The 12,288-nt window shown below is 36.4% G+C and overlaps 2 protein-coding genes and 1 non-coding gene across 5 annotated transcripts; all 3 read left to right on the top strand.

The window, feature by feature from the left end:
• Positions 1–350: 350 nt before the first annotated feature.
• On the top strand, positions 351–423 carry trnaa-agc (transfer RNA alanine (anticodon AGC)). The gene has a single exon. It is a non-coding gene; the product is annotated as a tRNA-Ala (tRNA).
• A 1,032-nt stretch (positions 424–1,455) lies between these two features.
• Positions 1,456–6,141, top strand: hnrnph1l (heterogeneous nuclear ribonucleoprotein H1, like). Of its 2 annotated transcripts, XM_055179452.2 has the most exons (11): positions 1,457–1,594; positions 2,015–2,128; positions 2,212–2,367; positions 2,459–2,602; positions 3,075–3,213; positions 4,284–4,465; positions 4,554–4,663; positions 4,757–4,892; positions 4,995–5,078; positions 5,485–5,583; positions 5,662–6,141. In XM_055179452.2, exons 2-11 carry the CDS (start codon positions 2,044–2,046, stop codon positions 5,748–5,750), a joined length of 1,224 nt encoding a protein of 407 aa, XP_055035427.1. In that variant the 5' UTR covers positions 1,457–1,594; positions 2,015–2,043; the 3' UTR covers positions 5,751–6,141. The 2 variants fall into 2 exon arrangements, with proteins under 2 accessions (XP_073727280.1, XP_055035427.1); XM_073871179.1 differs by having other exon boundaries at positions 1,456–1,594; positions 4,757–5,078.
• Positions 6,142–6,547: 406 nt separating this feature from the next.
• hbegfb (heparin-binding EGF-like growth factor b) lies at positions 6,548–11,751 on the top strand. Of its 2 annotated transcripts, none has more exons than XM_055179466.2 (6): positions 6,548–6,900; positions 7,399–7,593; positions 8,870–9,056; positions 10,215–10,370; positions 10,472–10,550; positions 10,708–11,751. In XM_055179466.2, exons 1-5 carry the CDS (start codon positions 6,858–6,860, stop codon positions 10,545–10,547), a joined length of 657 nt encoding a protein of 218 aa, XP_055035441.2. In that variant the 5' UTR covers positions 6,548–6,857; the 3' UTR covers positions 10,548–10,550; positions 10,708–11,751. The 2 variants fall into 2 exon arrangements, with proteins under 2 accessions (XP_055035441.2, XP_055035440.2); XM_055179465.2 differs by having other exon boundaries at positions 6,552–6,900; positions 10,705–11,747.
• Positions 11,752–12,288: the final 537 nt, after the last annotated feature.

Raw genomic sequence — 12,288 nt, 5'->3', positions numbered from 1 at the left:
ACATAATGACACAAAGAGTGAATGTAAATGTTTCCACAGAAATGAAGCACGTTTGTCAGCAATTTAAAATGTTATTATGATTGGAATATATAATGTCTTGCTTTACATGAACATTTTCTTTTATTTTAGGTTTTATTTTGACTGTAACTCCTAACCGGAAATGAAACGTATTCCTAAAAACAAATTTTATAACACTTTCCTATTTTCCAGATAGTTAAACAATTTATTTGGTATAATATGAACATTAAATATTATACGAAATAAATTAAAATCTAAATTTGTTAAACGTTTTAGCTGCAGCAGAGTTGTTAACCATATATGGTGTTGGGGGGGGGGCAAGTCTTGTGGACGGGGGATTAGCTCAGATGGTAGAGCGCTCGCTTAGCATGCGAGAGGTAGCGGGATCGATGCCCGCATCCTCCAATGTTTTTAAGTTCTATTTTAATGTTATGATGTTGTCATCAAAAATAATGTAGTATAAAATTGATAAAAAATTCTGATGGGGAGATTTTCCAGTCCTATAAGCTGTTGTACATCTGAGATAGACATTAAAGAAATAACTAAACAGCGCATTGGCTGCTGGATCTTGCGTGAATGGCGCCGCCATATTAGTGGTGGCAACTTATCCATTACTAATTTTTGTTATATAGATATGCTATGTGATATAAGTTTAGTGCTATAAAAACGAAAGCAGACTGTCACTTATTGATTTGGATTTGCTAATTTTGCTGAAACCAGAAGAAAACTAAAAGTTGGTGTTAATACAAAAAGCGATATTCACATGGGAAGAATGTATTTAATTTCATGTATTAAGTTATATTACATAATGGATGACTCCTCAAGCCAAATCAATACATGACAAGGGCATGCGATCATGATTATAAACATAACATATAATAAATCGAAAATAATAAATAATTATTTATTTATAAAGTCTTAACAATTGAGATTCTAAGCAACTAGTGACTAGACATTTCTGTACTCCACACAGATAAAAATCATTCAAATTTGGTGAGAAATGTAAAGTTATTGTGTTTTATATCTTACAAAGTCGCAGCTCCCTCATTTCCTCGCATTTGTTTGTAGGCTACTTTTGCCACCGCTAATATGGCGGCGCCGCCGACATATCGCAGCAGCTGACCAAAGCGGCCAATGCACGGCCACGGACTAGTTATTTCTGTAAAGTCTATGACATAATAACCGTCTGAGTCTAAATAAATTGGTGTTTCGACTGTGTCGGCAAGTAGTACAGTTGCAGTACTGTTCGATCTTACAGAAATTATATTATACCCTACCATCATATAAACAGACTCGAAGTATTTAGTGAGAGCCATAAATAACCACAGATGTACTAATGCAATATACCCTTTAAATTATGTCAAGGTATTCGTTCCGTATTATAAAAACAAAAACACAGACAATGGCAATTTGTTACAAATTACGTGTTTTATTTCTGAATCAACTCATTAAATCCGAATGCGGAAGTGGGCGTATCTGCTTGCCGGAAGTTGTCACTGGCTTGAGGTGAATGAGAAGTGGAGAAGCGTTCAAACGTGACCACGCCGGCTGGATAAAATATTAAATTTTTACCAAGGTATTATTTCTGTTAGTATTTTAAAATCGTTTTTTATTTCGTTATTCGTTTGGGCTGTTGTACAAACTGCGTTCCGGTTAAGGAATTAAATAAATATTTGTTTCGGAGCTCCCGGCCTTTACAGGCCTGTGTGCGCTCTTTGTTTGAGTCTTGCTGTGAATTTACGTAATGCGCATACACTAGAGACTTCTTTCTCAAAATAGCGCTTTTCCCCAAAACAGGCTTTATCCACCCAGTCAAGACTAATTAAGTAGTTTATTTCTATTGCTTGAAATTGTGTTTACCAGTAATGCAAAGACTAGAAGGATTGTGGAAGTAACTGTTGCCTTTAAATCTGCGACTGCGTTGTATGGTTTTTGAATATTTATTCTGTATCAGTAATATTTGAGTGTTTTTCTAAATACTGATTGCTTTTTATAGCTTGATCTAAGAAGATCTGTTGTGTTATCATGGCTGACGATGAAGGATTTGTTGTCCGTGTTCGGGGTTTGCCTTGGTCGTGCTCTGCGGAAGAAGTGTCCAGGTTCTTTGCTGGTAATACTGGGATGATGTTTACCAAAAATTAACAATTTATAGTTAAAAAGTGTTATAAATATTAAAAGGAATGTTTTTTCCAGGCTGTAAAATTGCCAACAATGGAACAGCCATTCACTTCACATACACACGAGAAGGCAGGCCGAGTGGAGAAGCATTTGTGGAGCTGGAGTCAGAAGAAGATCTTAAACTCGCAGTCAAAAAAGACAGAGACACAATGGGACACAGATACGTAGAAGGTATGAATTCAATGCAAACTAAAGTTTTTCACATTTTCACGCGTTTTTTTTTTTAAATGCTCAATGGCAATTCTCATCTTTATGTTTTCAGTATTCAAATCAAACAATGTGGAAATGGACTGGGTTATGAAGCACACTGGTCCAAACTGTCCAGAGACAGAGGGAGATGGGTTGGTCAGATTGCGCGGACTCCCTTTCGGATGTAGCAAGGAAGAGATTGTGCAGTTTTTCTCAGGTACGTTCAAACCGTTTCCTGAACCTCTTTACATGTACATCGGAATAAGTAATGGCCCAGCGTAGACCTCACAGAGGTACATTTGGCCATTCCCATGGTTGCTAGAATAATTTGACACATTGAATCTTGCAGTATTTCTCAGGAGCTCAACTTTTGGTCCTCCTCTACATTTTTACAACATTGTTTTACTAAATTAAATTATTTTACAGTTATGGGAATTAAAATATTCTTTGTCAGCTACCAACTCTTGGGATGGCCACTTTAAAATGTTGTCTAAGTGAAGATATTGGAATGCTTGCCCACTTTTTGAGACCATGTTCCCAAGTGGTGGAACTCTTCCATTAGGTTCATTCATTGCAATATGCTTTTTTGTTTTTCTTTTCTTATTTCATTCAAGAAAAGAAAAGACTGTAAATGGGCATGTGATTTATTTAATATGTCCCCAATGGGGTTATCTGTCCTTGGGTTGAAGGGTTGGAAATCGTGCCAAATGGGATAACATTGCCGGTGGACTTCCAGGGGAGGAGTACGGGGGAGGCCTTCGTGCAGTTTGCTTCACAGGATATAGCTGAAAAGGCTCTAAAGAAACACAAGGAAAGAATAGGGCACAGGTGGGGATGGATGGTTGGATGGTTAAGTTGTTTTTCTTATGGTAAACACTTACTCTACAGTTATCATTAAAGTGGTATGCAACATGAACCTACACACGCCTTATGGACATGCACACGTCTTTACCAGAGAGCTCCGAGGCCTTGAAGGATTCGTAACTTTCCTATGTGTTTATTTGTGTAGCGCAGCGATCGTCATCGATGAAGAATGCATATTAATGGTTTGTCATCACAGGAAATTTTATTTATATGCATACAAACAAGTACCTTTCGGCAGCCAGTTTGAATACGATTATAGGCAGGAAATTGTAATGGATTTCTACAGATGTAGCACAGTAGCTTGGTTTACAGTCATATGTAAGTGGTAAAACTAGTTCACACTACCTCCATAGACAACAAATTCTAACAGGTGTTGTTGGGTTTTGTTGAGTTTTAAACCTGTTGGTGTTTGTTGGGGCAGTGTAAGGAAGTCCGTTATCTTTCCCAAATCAAATATTTTATGTTAAACTGTTTAAAGCTAACCGTCTGCAGAAAAAACGTTTTTGTTTACATAACGTGGGTATACAGTGTATAATAATAATGTATATATAAATTATTTAAAATAGTATTAACAAACATAAATTAAATGTTGCAGTTTTTGCAGCAGTGTGACTTAACCTTTACAATAGTTGGTCAAACTGCCCTGCCATTTAAGTTAACAATGTTGATGCAATGCATCTAAGGGAATATCTCTTTACTTACACTTAGTTTTTTTAAACCACAAAGCAGTTGGGGTTTGTAAACAAGTTGGCACCAACATTACTTGATCTCAAATTTTGAAGTCTTGTAATACATTACAGTAAAAAAATCAGTCCTCAGTAACGCATACTACTGCTATTACAAGACGATGGGTTCGATCCACAGGAAGGACATAAATATCTTTACCTTGAACGCAACTCGCTTTGAATAAAGTCATAGTACTGTTTATTTTCTTGGTGTCCGTTGCACTTCTGGAAAGGTGTGTTTATACTGAGCATTTTTCCTTTTTATGGCAAATAGGAGTATGCACCTCAATGTAATCTGTATGGTTGTAGGTACATTGAGATCTTTAAGAGCAGTCGAGCTGAAGTGCGGACACATTATGAGCCTCCTCGTAAAGGCATAGGGATGCAGAGACCCAGCCCTTATGATCGACCCAGCGGAGGAGGCCGAGGCTACAATGGCATGAGTCGCGGTGGGTCGTTTGATCGGGTCAGACGTGGAGGATACGGTGGAGGTCCGTTCAACCTTTGACCACATTCCATTGTTGTTCGCCACTTTTGTGCTTTAACCATTTTGAATGTGCCACCTTATTTTATTTATAGAAGTGTCAGGTGGGCGTTACAGTGATGGTGGTAGTTTTCAGAGTACCACTGGTCATTGTGTTCACATGAGGGGTCTTCCTTACCGGGCAACAGAACCTGACATTTATAATGTAAGTAGACTGTTTGGTTTGCATTGACAAATGTATGATTGATATATATCATATTTTATGTTTTGATTGTAAAATGTGTTTTTCCTCTCGTAGTTTTTCTCTCCTCTGAACCCTGTGCGTGTGCATATTGAGATCGGTCCAGATGGGCGCGTGACCGGAGAGGCTGACGTTGAATTTGCAACCCATGAGGATGCCGTAGCTGCCATGTCAAAGGACAAAGCAAATATGCGTAAGTTATGTGAAAGTAATTCATTGTTTTTGGGTGCTAGCATTAAATGCTGGTGTTCTTTTGTAAAAAGTAAAATATTGACTTGTACGTTTTCCTTTTTAGAGCACCGTTATGTTGAGTTGTTCCTGAACTCGACAGCTGGGGGCAGTAATGGAAGCTATGGAGGGCAAATGATAGGTGGAATGGGTAAGCTCATGATCTACCTATCCTAGCAGACTTATTGTTGTCTATCAGTATGAATTCTTTTTTTTTTCTGTGCAAAATTTGTCCACATACACTGGAAACATTTATTAAACAGCACTGCAATAACAAACAACCACATGTGGCATCTCAGTCAAATTCTGGAGCGGTACTTTTTGCAAATGGTTGTATGTATAACGTGTGTGATTAGGAATGTTAGATGTTCAAAGAATAAAAAAGTGAATCAAACTAATAAAACTAAAAGTTTTTTTTTTTCTGGAATATTATTGCATCTGCTACCTTACCCTGCCTCTGAGTAGTCCATAGAGATCCTGTTTAAGATAGGGACTAAACCCAAACTTAAAACAAATGTGTAATAAATGTGTAAAAGTGTAATATTTGTTCTTCCTAGGAAACCAGTCATCTTATGGACACGGAGGGCAACAGATGGGTGGGGGCTACACAGGAGGGTACAACAACCAGTCCAGCATGGGAGGCTACAATGACTACAGTACGGGTTTTTAGTCTTATGCATGATTTAGTGATGTCGGAGACTGGTTTTAATGCATGCTTTCCTTTATTTCAACAGACAACCAGAGCGGAATGAATAGCAGTTACTATGGTGGAAGCCGTGGCTCTGTCGGTATGAATGGTATGGGAGGAGGCTGGGGCATGTAGATGCACCTGAATGAATACAATTGGGAAGAACCAGAATCACTCCTAACCACCTGCATCCTGATCCCTCACCCCTGGAATCAGTATTATATTTTTTGCAAGGCCTGTGGCGTTCAGCCGTTGAACTCCAGTCTTTACCCCATTAGTTATAATTGTACTTGTAAATATCTTCCAATCGTATCCCTCTTCACTTCAGAGACTGTTGAACACTGGCCGTGCATGGCATGTGGTGTTTCGGCTTCACTTTTTATAAGAAAAGCTTTGTTGAAACTGCTTTTTAAAAATAAACTGGAAAATGTTTTGTGTTCTTTTCTTGTGCTTGAGTGCAAGATGAATTACATATCTTTTTTTTTTGTCAAATCCCCTTGTTTGTTAATAAATGTTCATTAATGTATTAACAGGTGTCTTTTGATACAAAATTTGTCTTTCTCGGTTGGTCATTACAAAATACTAGATGGATCAAAGGTCCAACAATAAAGCATAGTTAAAACCTCACTAATTTTGCAGATATGATCATGCTGTCTGTCTTTTCTGGAGGTGGGGTTATGATGTTACCATACTTTGTCAGATTCATTTTTTTGGGCACAAGGTGGTGCCAATGGTCCTGCTGGGAATTCAATTCAAAGTATTTAATGAAAAAAATAACCCAGCCTTGAACCACCAAGCCTTGCTTTACATTTTGTGCCAAAATCATGTAATTTAGTAATGACTCATTTGGGATCACCCTTTCCCAAGCATGAAATTATATAGGTGTGGCTAATTTTTCAAATAAAACCTACCGTAGCACATGGAGCTCATGTTGGGGTAATTTTTATTAAAATGTTTAAAATATTAAATTAATAAAACTATATTTAGGACCAAAATTAGACCATCTTGAGCAAAGACAGCATTTCAGTTTTAGCTTTGAGTAAATGTGTACTACTGAATGAATGATTGATGACGTGCGTCCATGGATTCATAAAGGGGAAGCGCTTGTGTCAGTCTTTATAACTGCATCGGCGCGTGCTCGCGCTGCTCGTCCCTGGCGTTTACAGTAGATATCGGACGGTGCTGGAGACGGGGCACGGGGACTTCTGATCTGCTCATTTTCGGAACATACTTGAAACGAATATGGATACTTTACGACTTGGGATCATTGTCGTTTATTGTCTCGGTGAGTGTCTTTTTTTTGCTGTAATCTTTTACACTCGACCCTGCCAAAACTAGCGTGACTTTATTTCACGAGACTTTTACAGTATCAGACTCGTATTGTAAAGTGGGCAGATTTGTTTAAAATTAAGATTTTTTTGTTGTTATGAAGTTCTAAAAAGCAGTTTGAGACACATTTTTTTTTTACCAATTATTACCTATTTATTCCATATTTTATTGTATGCTCTCTAAAAATCACTTGTGTACTTTAGTATTTAGTAAACTGTAGTAAAATTCCCAGCTACTATAGTGTTTTGTGAACATTACTTTAGTAAATATGCAATTATACTAGAGTATTTACTACAGTAAAACATAGTAAACATTTTTCATTCAACCTCATCAGTTGGTGTATTACTGTTTTTTTGTTATTACCTGTATTTATCTATCTATATCTATTAACTGTATTTTGTACCTAAAGCACACCATGTGTATTAAATCTAAAGGGTATTTTCTTGTGTAACAGTGTTATGCAGTTGCGCCTCTATGGACAGGTATGAAAGTGCCAAACCCAGAACAACAGTGCTCAACAGTATTGAAAGCTTGGAAGAGACAAGCAGCACATCAGGACATCAGCCAGACAAAACATCCGATCTGTATGATCTGGAATATGATGATGATGACTCAATCTCTGGGGATTATGATTTTATCCTCCCAAGAGGTACAGTTGCTTTTTTAGGGACTGTAAAAACCAGTGGACCATTATTATAGAGAGCAGGGGGGGGGGGGCATTTACTAATAATATGGTAAACAAACATGGTGTAGCAAGAAATTGCTGAATTTAATTTAAATCAACACATAGGGCGGTTTCCTGGACAGGTTTTATCCTATTCCCAGACTAAAATGCATGTTTGAGCTGCCTTAATTTAAAATCATACTGCACTGACATATCTAAACATATATCAGTGACATTGTTATGTCTTAAGATGCACACCACTGTTGTTTTTTGTAAGGCATGTTTGTAAAAACTACCTAAATGCCCTAATATAAGGCATAGTCCTGTCTTAATCCGGGAATCTGCCCAATGGAGTCCACTAGTGAAAATGTTGATGTTATTAATAATAATTATGACACTCTAATAATTACACAAAATCCACTAAAATATTTGAAAAACATGACAAGGCTATCAGTAGCTTCTAGAATAAAACCAAACGGATGAAGGACCATTTTTGTTAAATACCCATTTGGGCACAGATTTTGACTGAGAACAGCCTGGTTGTTTTTTTCCAGTGCAATTTGTACTTCTTTAAAGGGGCCATGGCACAAGACTTTTTTAAGATGTCAAATAAATCTTTGGTGTCCCCAGAGCACATATGTGAAGTTTTAGCTCAAAATACCATATAGATCATTTATTATAACATGTTAAAATTGCCACTTTGTAGGTGTGTGCAAAAATTTGCCATTTTGGGTGTGTCCTTTAAAATACAAATGAGCTGATGAAGTGCAAACACTGATCACAATGATGGTGGTTTGTTGCAATTAAAACTCAATTTTGCTTTTCTCTGCACTAAATGGCAGTGCTGTGGTTGGATAGTGCAGATTAGGGGCGGTATTATTATAATAAGAGCTCCTTATGACATCATAAAGAGAGCCAAATTTCAATTTTTTAATGTGGTTACAGAGAATGGTTTACCAAAACTAAGTTACTGGGTTGATCTTTTTCACATTTTCTAGGTTGATAGAAGCACTGGGGACCCAATCATAGCACTTAAACATGGAAAACATCAGATTTTCATGTCATGGCCCCTTTAACATTAAGTTCTGACAGATGACTGCGATAAAAAATGAATGATGATTATTGTTGGATACCAAAACAGTATTGTACACATCTACAGAAAATGCAATCTTAGTGTTTTATTCATTGAGTCAGTTTTATAGAATATTGCACGATATTAGATCATCATGGACTTACATCACTGCTATTTCTTGCTCAACAGTTCAATTTTCCACAAAACCCAAACATCCGTCTATGATGCCCATTACTGAGAAGAAAAGAAAAGGCAAAAGAAAGGGCAAAGGAAAGGGTAGGGGGAGGAAGAAAAACCCCTGCCTGTCAGAATACAAAGATTTCTGCATTCATGGAGTTTGTCACTATCTGAAAGAGTTACAGTCTCATTCTTGTGTGTGAGTTTTGCGCATTTCTTTCTTTTTAGCTTTTTGTTGTTAAGGACATCATAGATTCTCACATCAGGTTATTTAACAAAGACATAACGTTTACATGTATCTATATTCAATAAGCAGATGTGTTTATACAAAGTATTTTGTGAATATGCATGTTCTGTAAGAAGACAACAATATTAAGTATGCTGAAAAAATCTTAATAGAATTGTGGTACATGCAAAATAGTAGAGTCTAAAGTCTATGTGAAGTCTAGTATTAAATGTGTTCTCAGTTTGTCACCCCACAGAAAAATTTGAATGATTTACAAAATCGGCAAGTGAATAAAATCAAAATCATGCAAAATTTTCTGCTCTCAAACGCCGGGGGCGTGTCCACTGTCGGCGCTAAAACCATGCCCACTCGTGGGAAAGCTGCCATCTCTTTAAACTTTCAAATACCACTGCAACCTGAATGGATGCTCGCGATTGTTTTAGAGGCGGTGACTCCAGTGCGTCATAGAGCTACCATTTTAGCCCCGCCCAAATTATCCTGAACTTAGAAACGTAGAAAAACTGTTTAAAGGTGTAACTCCATAACTCAGTACTACTTTACACAGACTTTAATTCCTAATAGAAAGTGCTTTTGTGAATGAAATGAATACTGTTATGCAGTGTTGGGGGTAACGCATTACAAGTAACGCGCATTACGTAATAATATTACTTTTCTGAAGTAACGAAGAGTAAACTAACGCATTTCTTTATGAATGTACACATTAATACATGGGTTACTTTTTTTTAAAGTAATGCGATATACTTTTTAGTTTAATTAATTCAATTTAAAAATAAAATAATGTACTGAATTAAACTGAACATATTAACATAGAATTACGCTCTTTAAGTCAGAAACAGAGATGGCAGGCCAGAGCTTGACATTTTTGTGATCATAAAAAACTCCTGCAAGGCCTGAAAGAGATCAAGCCTCAGCCAACTAAGAAGAAGTAACGCAAATGTAACGCAAAAGTAAAGTAAGCATTACTTTCCATGAAAAGTAACTAAGTAACCCAATTATTTACTTTTTTGGGGAGTAACTTAATATTGTAATGCATTACTTTTAAAGTAACTTTCCCCAACACTGCTTTTATGTACTGCTAAAATAATGAATAAATGAATGATTTTTTTACAGATGTGAGGCCGGTTTCTCAGGGGAGAGATGTCACCTGTTCACATTACCGGTAGTTAAAGAGGAACAGCGTTACAGCCGGACCACAGCTTTAGCTGTAATGGCAGTGGTCTTGTCCCTCATGTGTCTCACAATCATTGGCATTCTGCTGACACTGAGGTCAGTTCCCATAAATCATCAATAATGTATAAACATAAAAACTTTTGTGTTTTAAAACTCCTTGATAAGACAACATCAAATAGTGTGCATTTTTTTTACAGGTACCACAAAAAAAGTGATGATGATGTGGAAAGTGAAGAAAAGGTCAAACTTCCGTGCAGTAGTGATAAGCAGTGAAAGGTAAATAGATGTCTGCAATAAATTTCTAGAGATAACCAGTATAACCAGAGATATGTGTATTTTAGGTATGTGCTCCTTTATATCAGTAATGAATCATGATGTTAATCATTAATGATTTGTTATTAATTAATAATATTTTATCATTCTTTTTCAGAAGACTGAAAAGCTAGATGGTCATGACATGTGACCCACATGGGCGGAGCGTTATGGGTGACGAGGAAACTGTTATGTCTGGCAAGGGCATAGAAATGATTGCCTTCATCTTATAGGATACATCTCAAGGGGAACTAAAATTGTTACCTCCCTACTTTTTAAATCATTCCTATGTCCCCTATGTTTTTCCTCGACAATGGCTACCGACACTGAAGAATGAAGGATTTTTCTAATGTTTGACCTTAGCCATTGTCCACCTAGACAATATACTGAAAGGACTGCTTGTATTTTAAAAGGAACTGAAGTGCAACACGTGATGAATGTAGTACCACCTTTTAGCTGCATCAGTCAAGTTGCTTGTAATGTTGTTGCTTATTTATTTAAAAAAGAAAAGGTGTTTCTGATCAGATCAGTTTAAACGCCACATGGCTCTTGTAATTATTTATTTATACGTTGGTTATTTATTGTAATATGTAACAATTTTGTAAGTTTTTTAAAAATGTTTTGAATGTATGAATATTTATTATTGACAAACACAATCAAATAATGTTCTAATATGACTGTTGTGCTTATGCATGACCGTCTTTAAAATCAAATATTGTATAAAAGACCTTCAGATAACATTTTAATAACCTTATACCCATACTGTGAAAATACAGCAGGTGCTCTAAAAATATACAATCACACAATCAGAGAAGTTACGAACTGTTTAGGAATGTCGGAGGACTGTGTTTTTTGACGTTGTTTGCTCATTGGGTCTTTTATATGTATTACTGAAAAAGTGTAGCTTAAATTAAGTGAAATAAAATGGAATATATTCATCATAGCATTTTTTGAAGTGCTATGTGTTTTATACTGTAAAAACAAAACAAGTGATATCCAAGCTCTGGCATTTTCAAGCAATATTGGAATAGTTTCAGTTTAATAAACAATTCTGTTTGTATATGAATTTGTTTGGTGTTTATATTGGAAAAAGATGCTATGGTCTGGGAGAATGTTTGTCGCACTTTTTGTCTTTAAACTTTCCGCTGTGCATGCCACTCCCAAAATAAAATTCATGACATAAAACGTTCAAAAACAAACACAGAATTTGAATTAAAAACATTTTTAATTATACAATGCAGTGTTGTTGGTTAGCAGCCTTATTTTCTGAGGTTTATTACACAGAATTTGTGATAAATTAATGCATTTCATAAAATGTCATAAAACTGAGGGCCCCTGTCTAATGTCACATGCCCTATACTGAAAACAGCCTGGTTGTAGCTGGTCTCCAAACCTGGTTTTAGAGGGGGTTTGGCCACTTTTTAGCTGGCCAAGCTGAAAGACCAGCTGACCACCTGCTAAAACAAGCTCGTCAAGGCTGAAAACATGGCTAAGCTATTTGGCGGGTCTTAGATGGTTTACAATGGAAGCTATAGTTTTATTGTGGTAAAAGTGTAGTAACCTCAATTTTTTGTTGTATTGATTACTATCAGCAAAACCATGATTTTACTACACTAACCATGAAACCATGGTAGTCATAACCATGTTTATTTTGTGGTTACCATGGTTTTACTACAGTATGTGCTTTTTTGGTTTTAACGGT

This window comes from Misgurnus anguillicaudatus, chromosome 9 (assembly GCF_027580225.2).
Source record: "Misgurnus anguillicaudatus chromosome 9, ASM2758022v2, whole genome shotgun sequence".
Lineage (NCBI taxonomy): Eukaryota > Metazoa > Chordata > Actinopteri > Cypriniformes > Cobitidae > Misgurnus > Misgurnus anguillicaudatus.
This window is presented reverse-complemented; position numbering and strand designations above follow the sequence as displayed.

Coding starts and splice junctions, on each gene's coding strand:
- hnrnph1l (XM_073871179.1), top strand. CDS start 2,044: ATGGCTGACGATGAAGGATTTGTTGTCCGTGTTCGGGGTTTGCCTTGG. Junction 3,214..4,283: donor AAGGAAAGAATAGGGCACAG/GTGGGGATGGAT, acceptor GTATGGTTGTAG/GTACATTGAGATCTTTAAGA. Junction 4,466..4,553: donor ACGTGGAGGATACGGTGGAG/GTCCGTTCAACC, acceptor TTTTATTTATAG/AAGTGTCAGGTGGGCGTTAC.
- hbegfb (XM_055179466.2), top strand. CDS start 6,858: ATGGATACTTTACGACTTGGGATCATTGTCGTTTATTGTCTCG. Junction 6,901..7,398: donor CATTGTCGTTTATTGTCTCG/GTGAGTGTCTTT, acceptor CTTGTGTAACAG/TGTTATGCAGTTGCGCCTCT. Junction 7,594..8,869: donor TGATTTTATCCTCCCAAGAG/GTACAGTTGCTT, acceptor CTTGCTCAACAG/TTCAATTTTCCACAAAACCC.